General features: G+C 44.6%; 1 protein-coding gene across 1 annotated transcript in view; it reads right to left on the bottom strand.

The window, feature by feature from the left end:
- Positions 1-4060: 4060 nt before the first annotated feature.
- The window catches only part of LOC138581893 (uncharacterized), a 109759-nt gene continuing 99786 nt past the window's right edge, over positions 4061-14033 (bottom strand). Inside the window, exon 2 of the mRNA XM_069652856.1 lies at positions 4061-4435. Within this exon, the coding sequence (XP_069508957.1) occupies positions 4157-4435 (279 nt within the window). The 3' untranslated portion in view covers positions 4061-4156. The remainder of the gene's footprint in view (positions 4436-14033) is intronic.

The following is a 14033-nucleotide window of genomic DNA, read 5'->3' on the forward strand; positions in this document are numbered from 1 at the left end:
GACTTCTTGCATTCTGCATCCCATTCCAATTTAACTTCCTTTTTGTGAAGTCTTCTCATAGGTTCCGTTAAACTTGCAAAATTCTGCACAAACTTGTTATAAAATTCACAAAGTCACAAAAATGATCTGAGTTCCTCTTTACTTGTGGGATCTGGTGCATTTTTAATAGCTCTCATGGCATCAGCCTTGGGTTTATGACCTCCCCCACTGACCATATGGCCCATGTACTCTACTTCAGGCTCTTTGAACTTACATTTGCTCCTTTCCACCGTCAAATCCTTCTCACTCAGTCTAGACAGCACATTCTGCAACTTTTCATCATGCTCACACTCTCCTTTTGCAAACACAATGTTATCATCCTGATACACTAATGTCCCTCTAAGACCTCTCAGCACTTGAGTCATGGCCCTCTGAAATACCGCAGCAGCTTAACCGAAAGTCATTCTTTTATAGCGTACATGCCGAAAGGCTTAATGAAGGAAGTTAAATCTCTGCAATCCTCTGTGAGATTGATCTGATGGTGTGCATTGGACAAATCCAACGTAGTAAATATGTCCGCTTCCTCAATGCAGTTCAACATTTCTGATATTATGGGTAACGGATATTTGTCCACCAACATATTCTTATTTAGATCCCTGAGATCTACACAAATTCTTAACTTCTCATTCTTCTTGACTGTGACAACAATGGGGCTCGCCCATTGAGACAATTCAATCCTCTCAATAATTTCTTCCTTCTCAGGTCTATTCAATTCTTGCTCCACTTTCTCCACCAAGGCAAACGGAATCAGTCTCGCCTTGGTATGCGCAACTGAAATTGCTCCAGGTTTCAAAACTATCTTGTGAGCATAGTTTTTAACAGCCCCAATTCCAACTAAAACACATCACCAGGATTTAAAAAGAAACTGTTTTCTTTACATGGACTGCTGCTCTTTACCAACAGCACAGGCTCATCTTCACATGGATCGAATCTCATATTTAACACAGCCTGATCCCTCCAGCCATGAACATTTACACCCTTCCTTGCAATGTAAACTTTTATTTCCGCTTGACGATCTTTGAACTGTACAATAGTTTTGAACCAGCCTGTGATGTAAATTCTGGATCCTTCGAACCCTCCAGGATTCTTGATGTCTGATGGATGAACTTTTGCTTTCATTCCTTGATATCTCAATTTTTCCCATATCTTGGATGTAATTATGGTGTATGGAGAGCAACTATCCACCATGACTGATCATTCCCAATTCTCTATCAAAATGTCTCATCTGGGGCACTTCAACTCTCCACCAGCTGGTTCACAAACTACTACTACACATTCCTCTTCTGAATCTGTGTCTTCTTGGTCAATTAATATCGTTTTCTTATTCCTACAGACCACTGCAAAATGTCCCCTGATTTTACAAATTGCACATGTATGATTAATAGCTGGACAGTTCCTTGAATTAGCATAATGTCCTGCTTTGCTGCATTTAAAGCATGTGTTATCTCTGTTATCTGTGTTCTCATTCTTGAATCCAGTTTTCTTCATGCCCCTCTTGTTTACTCTACGATCCTGATTTTTCGACCTCGATTGCCTTCCACCTGCTTCATCAGCTTCTTCTTTATCTCTCTTAGTTCTGACAATATTTACCATGGATTGGTCTCCAGACTCTGACAGACAGTTTGAGCTTGTATAACTTCCATTTTCTTATTCCTAATCTCCTTCGAAAAGAGGTGTGTGTGTTCCGCCCTCTTTGCAATTGTCACAGCCTCCGATAATGAGGGATTACCCACCATTCACAACCGATCTTTGGTGTGGATGATAATCTGATCTCTTATTAACTCATCCAGTGTGATGCCTGCACCAAATCGGCAGGTGTGTGATCATTTCTTCAGAGCTGATCCATATTCCTCCACTGTTTCTTCCTCTTTTTGTGACCTAGTGTAGAAGGTGTATCTATTAATTGCGACATTTATCTCTGGGGCATAATACTTATCCAATTGCCTTAAAGCTCGCCCATAATCATCAACGTCACCAGCTTCATCACCAGTCAATTCTGGCAACTCCCTATATTTGCGCTGGCCTTTAAGCCCTAAAGCATGTAACAAGAGTAATTTCTTCTTTTGTGGAGAAATTTCAGTCTGTTCAACAGTTTTAATATAATTCTTCCAATATTCCCGCCATTCTGGCCACAAAACATTTGGTTGACCAGGATTTGGCAAAAGAACTTTCTGGAGGATGCGCTGTTTTCCCTTGCATCTTTGTAATGCAACCTCTATGCTACTGTTGTCTCTCTATGTATAAGGTATTTAACTGAATGCTGTAAACCTTCTGCTAACACTGTGTTACTTGTGGCAAGGTTTTCATGTCTTCAACAAATGATATGTTTTTTGTTCTTCTTTTATAGTACTGTGAAGAAGAAGAACATGAATGCTGATCTACGCCTGGGCCTCGAGTTCACTTTAATGTATTAAAAATGGTGGCACGTTTCCTGACGTTTTGGGTCCTTTACTCTAATCTTTTTCCTCACCACGTCATCGCGGTGCTTCAATATTGATGGAAACTCTTTTATATTTCAATGGCACAAATGTGACTGCTTGCTCAACAGAGACAGCCGCTCTATGTCGCGCCACGCTTTGCCTTACTTGGAAGATCTTCGTGGCCCAGGACTGGCATACAACATGCCCCAGTGGGAGCTTAACTGCAGAACCGGGTATTTTTATTGCACGCGTCCTCGATCGGTCATTGACCAGCTCGTCGCCAAATGTTGTATCTTCGCAACAATGAATTACGGAGTCCTTTAGTAGAAGTAAAGGTTTGTTTATTCAAGGACCAACGACCCGGCGCTCCCTCCGCCATCCACCTTCAACCGTCATTCCACGAGCCTCTCTCACTTCATTCTCTCATGTCACACTCTCCAACATTCCATCCCTCACGCACACTGCATTCTAACATAACATTCACACAGGAGTGGAGCGCAGGTGAATAACATTAGACACTACACCTTGCTCTGCCTTAACTTTTTCCTGCTCCGCATAAACCCTTACCTATCTTTCCTCTTATCCTCAGCCCCTCTCGCTGTTTTCTGTTTTTCTTGTTACAAAATTACCCCATTGTTGCAATGCCCAACATCCTTATCCTCCTGTGCCATCCTCTTTCTGCCTTCTTGCTTTTCCCCAATCTTGCTTCTTCCAAACAACACATTCTTCGCCCACCGGCACTTATCCCCACCGGCATTGCTCCCGATTTTAATATCCCCTCACTCTTTAGCCCTCATAAAAATAATGCAATAAAATGTGGTGAAATGTCCCTTTTTAGAATTGCAGAAAAATGGTTGTGGGAAAAGGGGGGCTACCACAAGTTAGCGCCAATTTCATTCTTCCCCAGCATCAGCGTATGCAGCGGAACAAAATATAACTACCCACATTTAACCTCCCCGTCATTCAATAGTCGAAATTCAAACCCTAGCGGGGGTATGAGTAATATCCCCTTTTCAGGGTTCCATGTGTTAATAGCCCTGCAAAAATAGCGCCATACAAATAAATCGCCATATTTTTGCAGCAATATTAAGGCATGGAACCTGTGAGGGACACCCCCACAACCCCTGTGTTATTTTAAAAGGAGCAGGGGGCACACCCGCAACCCTCGCTCCCAAAAAACCCTAATATTATCCCCACTAAAAATATTGCCTATGGCCGTTCCCGATTACCATATATACGGCGATATTTTTGGTGGGGATAATATTACCTGGTACCCTTTCCAGGTATTCATTGGTATCCCCTAAACCCTTACTCCTCACTGCCTTCATTCTGACTTTCTACTTCTGTCCTGCTATCAAAACCTGCTCAAAGGCAGCAGATCTCTGCACCTTAATTACTCCTTGGATGCGCCCACTTATCAGACTGCATATTGCCACTAGAGCCCCATAGATTCAGCCGCCGCCTGAGCCTGCCATCAGATCTCGGGGTCTATGGGGTACTGGTCGTCCCACATAGGCACCCGCAGCCTGAGCCTGTCATCAGATCAGGGGGCCTATGCGGTACTGCTCCCACACACTTTGTAAATAAATACAAATTCCAAATTCAAACTCTTTCACCTGATTTATTACGCTATCAATCTGTCGAGCAGCACTGCAGATGTTTGTCATTTTCCAATAGCTTGTGCTCTCTTTCACCAATCACTGAACCTGTCTCTGATCATTGGGTAAAGTAGGATCACGTTTGACCTCCAGCCGCGTTTTCTGCCAAGCCACATCTCGAACCACCACCTCCACTTCCTCCGTCACATCCAGCTCGTACCCACCCATGTCCATGCTGGCCAGGCAGCCCTCCTTGGCGTGAGCCTGGCAGCAGCAGCAGAACAGTCGCAAGCCCACCGCCTCCGGAGCATCTGAGCACTTCCAGGTCAGCAGCACCACAAGGATTATTAGCAGAGCGATGGCTGCGATGGCGCTCATCTAAAAAAAAAAAGAAAACAATGAAGATGCATATAAAACGGGCGATGCAAATTGAAGCACGTGATTGTGGCGCTGATGTTAATGGTATTAGAAACCTCAGGGTGCAGCTAACGTATTCCTTTTGCCCCAAACCTTCCCTCTGGCTCGGAACCTTTAGTGACAGCGAGTCAGCCATTTTGATTTTTCTGGCTAAATCTATGACATATCTTTTTCCCCTCAACCACATTTTAATTATGTTTTAATTCAGACATTTGAGCCCTTTAGGTCACCTAGGATACCCGATATATGTGAAAAAGTATGTACACGTGGACGCAGTCTTCAGGGGAAAAACAAAACAATTTTACATGGAACTTTTAAAGATGCCAAGAATGAAATACAGATCAGGGTATTGCTCCAGGGTGGCTACCATCTCTCTTTGCTGTTGCATAGAATTATCGTTGTATATTTATTGTTTCTCCAAGTTTAGGGAACTACTGTACACCTACAAGCATGCACTCTTCTCTATGTTCTGGTGTCTTTCTTCTTTTAGGCAAGGCATGCAATTATCCAAAATATCATGTGCCCTATTGGTCGGAGTGGGCACTGTCCAGCCTAGTGACAATTTGGGCAGGAGTGTTAGATTAGTGTGTTCCTATGAGTAATGACCAGGATATCCCAAGTCTCACTCTGGCTGCAGGCCCCACTCCCCCCCACCCCGTCTCAATATCCAGCAGAGATACTTCAATTGCTTTCAATGAAACCACCATCCCTGCTCACCACAGACCAGAGGTAAGATACACCAAACACCAGATGGGGGACAAGGAAAGTACTTTTGGAGAATGGGAGTTGGAAGGGAGACACGGTCCCCTGCGCAATAGTATTAAACTAGTGGTTGTTTGTGTTTTGGCCTGCAGCCTGCCACATGGTTTGTCAAGGAATCAAGGCCCCCAAGTTCCCGAGGAATTATTAGTTGAGTATGATGACAAACCTGGTTGGATTGTGCTTTCACTTCAATGGGCAGATGTTGCCCGACATTGACACATGTGCATTACTTCATTAAAATTGTTACTGAAGCATAATCAGAAGTCACTTGTCTTTAATTCTGATAAACTCAGAATAGGGAACTGCTCTAGAATTTGAACAAATAAAACTATCCAGCGCCTTAATCCGACAAGGAAAGTACACCGAGACTTCCATCGTACATAACGTCTCTATTACTTACAGCACAGAAGATCTGCCCCTCCCCATTCAGCAGCAGGGCTTGCATATCCTAAATACTGTTATGACCTTAATATATGTAGTGGAAACACCAACTGGAAATGCTCAATAAAAAAAGGTATGTAGCAGGTCGCATACATCTGAAATTGCCCAGGTATAAACCCCTTCATGTGCAAAGAAAACAGCACATTAGGTTGAGAGAGGAAACACACTGCTAAGCAAATAAACACCAAAAGCATAGGTCAAAACATCAAAAATGTCCACCAGCCTTTTTGAAGCCCTGCTCCTGTATTCTGAACTAAAAAGCCTCTTTCCCAATCAGTTCACTGCAGAGAAACACCTGTTTACCCTAGACAATCGAGGGGAAGGCACCAAGGGAGCAAGTGTTCAAATGCAAGTTGGAGAGCTGAAAAAACATAGTCAGGACAAGGAACTCTAGGAAGACTCGGAGCGGCACTGGGGCTGGGGAGACTGCAGATATGGCAGGTCGCCATAACCTCTGCATGTGAGATGGGCACCCTGTCCGAGTGAAGGGAATGAGAGGACGATCTGTCTGCCTGATGAGGGCTATATCTCGGACACCGAGGAAGACCAGAATGCGAGAACTCAGAGAGAGAACCATCCCAGAGAGAGCATTAGAGGGGGAGAATCAGAGCCACAAAAGGAAATCTGAAAGCCTGCTGAGGGTTATATTTCAGACATTAGCAGAAACCAGACACCAGGAAGAAACACCAAGAGCCAGTTGAAAGCTAAAACTTTAGCCCAGGCGAGTGACTTTAGGCTAGTGAGTGGTCGAGAAGAGTGCATAGACAAAGAAAATTACCCTAAGAAAGAGAAAATAAATACTTGCTGGTAGTAGTATGCGAAAGTAATGCCCTAAAGCCAGAGAGGTGAAAACCCTTGCGGGAAGGCTTGAGCCAAGGTTATATTCTAAAGCGAGGGCAGGGTGAACACTTGCTTGTAGGCATGTTAAGAATTGTGCTAGGTGCTATACCAGTGGGACATAGACAACAAGAAACAAGCTTGGCACCATAATCCTGAGACTGTGTTTTAATCCCAAAAGCGAATGTGAAATAAAACACGAGGACTGTGTGTCAGACCAGGAACTTCTGAATGAAAAGAGCAGTGGATTGGGATGCCTCCATTTCCCCACAGCCCTTTCATCGTATTTTGCTGTAGGATATTTCACCATTGTTAGAATGCAATAAAAGGGCTGCAGGTAAATGGTAACATAGGGAGGGTTGGGGCAAGGAGAATGAGGTATGAGTAAAGACAGGGCACATGGGGGCTGACCCCCCATTAGAAACACCACAGAGGTATGCAGTGAAGCAGGACACACCTGTCATAGGTCCTCCCTAGCTAGGTTTGTTTTAACATATTTTTTCTTAGTTGTCATCTAACCTGCTTTGGAAAAAGGTAGTTTTCCTTGGGTACATAGTGCCAAAAACAGGGAATCATAATGCAGAGTCTGTCCTTTAGTTGAGTCCCTACAACACCCCTGGAGTGTCCATCCTGACATTTTTACAATTGTTTTCCCTCTTGAGTTGAGTTAAAAACCCTTGTCCCTACAAGCATTCTCACAAACATTCTTTTGGGTTTAATAATAAAGGTGTTGAATCATACTTTTGTCTTGTTCATTATTTTGATCCTTCCTCACAACCCTGAAGTGTCCACTGACCATGGGCAGTAGTCCCCCCAGCAGCGTGCAGTGTGCACTGACCATGCCCCACGACTCCCAAGCAACTTGTATTGGCACTTGCCATGGGCAGTGGCACTGGTCAGGTGTTAGTTTGCCCCAACAGGCCACCCAACCAGCCCATAGTGGGCACAGATCATGATGTATAGCCACCTAGCACAGGGCATGGCTTTGAGCCATTCCCTTTGTCCCCAGATCCCACCTAAGTGGGCACTAGACATGGAGTGTGAAACTAGCACAGGGCATGGCTTTGAGCCATTCCCTTTGTCCCCAGATCCCATCTAAGTGGGCACTAGACATGGAGTGTGAATGCAGTGCACAGATACTTAACTAAAGCATCATGTGCCAAAGAGAGTCCTTGCTGTGCTTATAAATGGTGTAGTTTTTCCTTTAACCATGAACAGAAAGTGCTCATTAAAACTGTACCAAACTATGCAAACAAGAAATATCAAGCCTGTGAAATGCAGAGCAATACTCCAGATAAATCTACAATAGCACAAATTCCTGCAAATATTGTGCAAATGCAACTGGGTTGTGAGAAACTTTAAATTGCTCGGAAGAATTGCAGAAAGCCCCTTTTCTAAATAAGACTTTCTACATTTACCTGGAAAGTGTTGCCATGCAATTGAATCAAATGAAGCATCACATTGTACAGGGATTTGTTTTAATTTTGCAGTGCATTTCATTCAGAGCATGTGAAATAATGTTAAGTGTAACAATGATGCAGCTATAGAGAGAATATTGTGAAATATATCAAATACATACATGTAGGATTGTTAAATGTATCAAATGTCCATACATCAATGGTTAGATTGTTAGAAGTTATACAGGGAATACACTTCTGTTTAAATCTGCATGACCAGACAGTAGTTCTTATTTTAGCTTGTCCAATGTTTGTTGTGCCACTTCTCCAGTCATTCTGATAAGCTATTCAACCTACATGAAAACACATTCCTGATGGGGGAGGCCTAGAGCCCAATAGGCATTAGCACAGCCATCTGGAAACTAGATCCTTTGATCCAGCACTCAAATGAATGCATTGAGCCCAGAACAACAATAGCATAGTGTGGTTTTGCTTACCAAACATACAAAAAATAGCTTGAACTAAATGTCATTAGCTACAGTCTGAGCTAATGACATGGGGTACAGGCCACATAGTTAATGTTCTTAACATCAGAGGACAGAATGCACTCAAGGGTTCACCAACCATCTGCAGTACTAATGGAAACTCGCACTAAAGGACCTGTCAGAGCCTACTTATAATCATTGGATTCACAAAGGGCCTCTGGAAACTGCTCACATGACTATGCTAGCACAAGATGTCCATGTGCAAATTTCAGCCGATATTAAAATGGTCACTTTGAAATATATTAGAAACACAGAATGTAATTTCGACATATCTCTGCAACAAAATCATTTAGAACATAAATCAAAAAATATCTTGATTCCTCAGGATAGGAGAGTACATACAGGGCCTCATTAGGACTCCGGCGCTAAACCATGGTGCTATTGGCACCATGGTCCATGCCGGAGTCCGCCGTGGCGGAATGGGGAATTACCACCCCATTTCGAGGTTGGTGGGGCGGTAATTCCCCATGCCGCCCTGGCCCTTCCCCATTCCCATTTTTGCCCCATAGGGCTCAATGGGAATGGGGAAGGCGCTAATTACGGTACCGCAAATTGCGGTACCGTAATTAGCACCAAGGTCCCTTTGCGGGTCCCTACTTTAACGGCTGGTAAAACCAGCCGTTAAGGTCGGGTCCCGCAAAGGGACCTCCTAATTAGGCGCTAGGTGTTTAACGGCGCCGCAGCCTTTTACGGCGCCGTTAAACACTTAGCGCCAGGGTCGTAATGAGGCCCACAGTGTTTGTATATTGATCAATAATTAATAAAATGATATCATTTAATAATATCCTACAAAACTATTCCACAAGGTCATGTTGCATGTCCCTGAATGTTTGAGGAAGCTGCTAAACCAGAAATCCATATTTCATTTATGGGAGGGATTCCTGTCAGGAAATATGGGAGAAAGTATGATTATGGACCTCATTATGAGTGTTGTGTAAAGGCAATAACGGCGCCGGTAGTGCTACCGGCGCCGTTGTTACCTCTCCGCAACAATACAAGTTCTGCTTGCCGGTGCCGGACTGCACGTGTGGTCTGACCAGGCGTGCAGACCAGCACCCGCGAGCAGAACTCGTGATTGCACGGGCACTGTTATAAACGGTGCCGGTGCACCATGCTCCTGACCCCCATTCTACCCTATGTGGCAGAATGGGGATCGGGGGGCTGGCCATACCGAAACCCGCGATTGGGCAATTACCGGCCCATTCAACTCGTGATGGGCCGGTAATCACCCATTCATGGAGTGCCGGGGCCGGTAGCGAGTTTGGCGGTAGCCGTGCCCTTAATAAGGGCACGGCTACCGCCAAATTCGTAATGAAGCCCATGACTCCAAATCATTCATAAGACACTCCATGACACATGCTGAAATATTTCTGACCTATTTAAAGAACGGGTGTATGCTCTGGGAGTGGCCACCTGTTAATTAAGAAATTGAAGGTAATTACACCACATGTACTATTGAGGTAACAAGTAGTTTACAGCACTGTTGAACACAGCTCACAAGACCACCTCCAGACTGCAAGGATTTCTCATCTGGTTTTCCATTTGCAGGTTGCAGGGGAGCAATCGTGGACAGAAAAGTAGCTAGATGTGGTGGCTTCTGGGCAGCAGGGAGTGTGAAAGCAATGTCGGCACCAAACGCAAGATAGTGTATTCAAGGATAGAATCCAATGGATCAGTGAGGTCCTAACCCAATGGAAGGCTGGGGACTCAACCGACCCAGGGACCTAACCCACAGATCCACCTGACCACCATATTGATTACACTTGATTCAGAGATAAGGGGCGGCCATCTTAAGCCCTTGAAGGAAAAGGGCTGGTTGATCATGCACTTTATGGAGACCTTTAAGTCAATTAAACAATATAAAAAGAGGCAGAAGGAGGCAGGCATTGAGGGAGTTACGACAGAACCTAAAGTTTTGGTGTGTTTGAATGCAGAGCAGAAAATTGGAAAAAGAGTCATAGGAGGTGCGAGAAAGAGTTTATGAGCAATACATCTCAGTTTGTGAGCTTGCAAGTGAGGTGCATTACACAGAGTGCACTTGGCGCTACAGCCAAGATCCTGGTGGAGACCAAATAACCCTAGAACTAAGATGTAGTGTGTCAGCCTGCTTAGGGGTATAGCCACGACCCTGTTAGAAACTAAGAGCTACCAGAACTAGGAAGGTGTTTGTCAGCCTGCTGGAGAACACATACAAACCTAGACCCTGGGGGACCCAGAATGCAGGAAGAAGAACCCAGAACATGAGAAGGAGAACTAAAGAGCATGTGGTGGGATCACAACTATAGGGAAGAATCCAAAAATCTGTAGTGGGCTTTAACTGGAGAATACAGGAGCCTGTAGCGGAATCCAGGCCGTGAGGGCGACCCTTGGCTCCGGGGGGAAAATACTGCCATCTGGAAAGCACCCTTGCAGGGAGAGAACGGCTTGACAGTTCCTCCCTTACGGCCAGGGGGATTCATGCGTTCTGGCAGATAGGTATTCAGGGATTCTATGACATTAAGGCCCACGAGAGCCATCAGCAATTGAAGGAGAAGCAGCGAAGACCAAGAATGAATTTATTTTTAGGATGCTTTAAATACCCTGAGACTATTCCCCTCATTACAACACCGGCGCTAAACCATGGCGCTATTAGCACCATGGTTGCTGCCGGTATTGTAACGAGTCCGCCATGGTGAAATGGGGAAGTACCACCCCATTCCAAGGTTGGCGGGTGGTACTTCCCCATTTCACCATGGCCCTTCCCCATTCCCATTTTTGCCCCATAGGGCATAATGGGAATGGGGAAGGCGGTAATTACGGTACCGCAAATTGCGGTACCGTAATTTGCACCAAGGTCCCTTTGTGGGTCCATTCCTTAACAGCTGGTAAAACCAGCCGCTAAGGTGGGAACCCGCAAAGGGACCTCGTAATCAGGCACTAAGGGATTACCGGTACCGGTACCCTTACAGGTACCAGTAATCCCTTAGTGCCAGGGTTGTAATGAGGCCCCATGAGTGAAATGAAGAAGGCCACAAGATGAGGCAACCCAAGTGCCTGTGATTTAGAATAGAAAACTGGACTTTAGACTGGAAAATTAACCCCCTCTAGTATGAAATCTTGCACTTGTTTTTGTTATTCCTTCACCCTGGCATTGTACATAATAACTTCTGCATCATGTGTTCTATATATTTCCCTAGTATACCATGTAGAGTTCCTTCAGACTCTACCATTGAATCCCCACAACCAGAGGGAAGGTTAAAACCTGCAGAAGACCGTGGGAATCTTTGCCAGAGAGGGACATCCTAGGTATGGGAGCTTAGGAACTATTTCTCCAAACTATTGTTTTGTTTGTTCCTCTGCTAACACCAATCTCATTAGCCTGCTGAGTTGGCCATACTCAATTGATGTGTGCATCCCTTTGAACAAGTTGCCAACCCATCCTTAAGAAATAACATAATCAGAACTATCACCATAAATGTATGTGTTACACTGCACATGGTCATGCTTTGGACAAGACTCTATAAACCACATATACTGCATCATCATTTGTCAGGCTCTAGATAGATCTATCCCCTAAATGAGGAGCTCACATGCTACAAGAACATAGCCAGGCAACGAAAAGAAGTCCACATGGCCAAAACATCTCTTTGTAGCTTTTGAAACCAGCTTCAAAACTATGCAAATTCAATTCTCTGACGTTCATCCCAGAAGTCATACCAAATTGTGTGAACATTGCAAATACTAGAGCACAAATCAGTTAACTCTACCTTGCCCTAGAAAGGCAGCCTCTCGCTCCCTTACTCTCTATTCTAGCTTGAATAGCTCTTAATGGGGACACAGTTGGCCTTTTGGATAATTATTGGGGCAGTTGAGGCTGCTTCAAGTGCAGTTTAGTGTGATGGTAGATTATTCAACCGCTGAAGTTGCATGCCCAGATAGTAGCCTGCTCCCATACGCCTGCAACTGCTAAGGTTTTTCCAAACAAAGCGTCAGCGAACTGAAACTACAGCTAGGATGGAGACTTGCACACCCTTCAAAATGCCTTGTTATCTCTTGTTTACTATTTATTAGAACATAGCGCTACTCCTGGAAAAGGTCAGAAGAGCAATGAACGACAATTTTTATAGAAGAGAATCATAGTGTACCAGGCTCAAGGCCGTTGGCACTCAGCCTGGACTATTGAAATAACCTAATGTACTGTACTTCATTGTTTCTAGGTCACATTGATTTAAAAAACAATATTTGGAGTATGTATGCTGATCAGTCTGCAAGACAGCGGGCTGTACAAAAGGTGGTAGCAGAATTAACACGCTCAGCCATATACATAGATGAGAACCTAAAAGCATGTCTAGATGCTAACAGTGCTAACCCTCAAGGTTTCCCCACTACTTATAACTGTGCTGTAAAGAAGAATACTGTGATAGTCACTACACCTAGGTCAAAAGAAGACCCTGTAGACAGGGTGATACCGAACACTACTCGTGCATAAGGTTGACTTGGCTGATTCTTCAGAAGAAAGCTGATTGTAAGGAGGTCATAAAGCGTTTGCTGTCCTTATTTGCCATGACAAAACTGACATTGCTCCAAGCTGACAATAGGCCTGCCTTTTCAGGCAAAGCCTTAAGAGAGGGCCTGTCAAGCTTGGGCTGTGCTCTGCATTTTTCTAACCCATGTTGCCCAGAAGCTACTGGTGTCATAGAGAGGGCCAATGGAATAACAAAGCAAGCCAATACTAAATGCATCCTTTCTTCTGGTTGTAATTGGGTGAGTCACATACCTATAGTTCAGAGAGCCTGACCTTCATATTGAGAAAGGTATTGAGATATTGAGGCAGAAGCTTCTATGAGGTTGCCTAGCATGAATTGGTGAGGCAGATGTTAGATTGCCTAGCATGAGCATGATTTGTGAATTTGCCTAGCTTGGCCTGGTGAGGCAGGTGGTTGGTATATTAGGTGTCTATGGTTTCTTGGAGATGGTTGATCCGTCTTAGGCTCTCATTCCAAGTTTGGAGGTAGCCATGGCGCTATTTGCGCCATGGCTGCCTCCAAACCCAGGTTCGTGTCCGGTCTGGGTGAATGAGGACTTACCGGGACATTCCGACCTGTGCGGACCCGGTAAGTCCCCATTCACCCGACCATTCCCCATTCCCCTTTGAGCCCCTATAGGGCTCAATGGGAATGGGGAAGGTGCTAATTACGGGCCTGCATACAGCAGGCCCGTAATTAGCTTCCTGGTCCCTTAGCGGGACCCGTAAAGAATGTGTGGTCCGACCACACGTCCTTTGCGGTTCCCGCTAAGGGACCTCGGAATTGGGCGGTAAGGGATTACCAGCACCGGTCTCCTTACCGGTGCCCGGTATCCCTTACCGCCCAACTCGGAATGAGGGCCTTAGTCTTGATTTTGGGTAGAGGCAATGACAATGATTTCAACTTTTTCATTCATGACTTGTTGCATTTTAAGTGTGTTGTGTATAATGACAATAACAATAGCAATGCTTCTTTGTTACCTATTTCACATAATTAAAATATTTACTTTTTACGCAAAAGTGTAAGAAACATTCATTTAGAGTTCATTTCTGAGTGAGAAGTACTTGAACAT

Source organism: Ambystoma mexicanum, chromosome 3q (genome assembly GCF_040938575.1).
Source record: "Ambystoma mexicanum isolate Mex_15411 chromosome 3q, UKY_AmexF1_1, whole genome shotgun sequence".
Taxonomy (NCBI): domain Eukaryota; kingdom Metazoa; phylum Chordata; class Amphibia; order Caudata; family Ambystomatidae; genus Ambystoma; species Ambystoma mexicanum.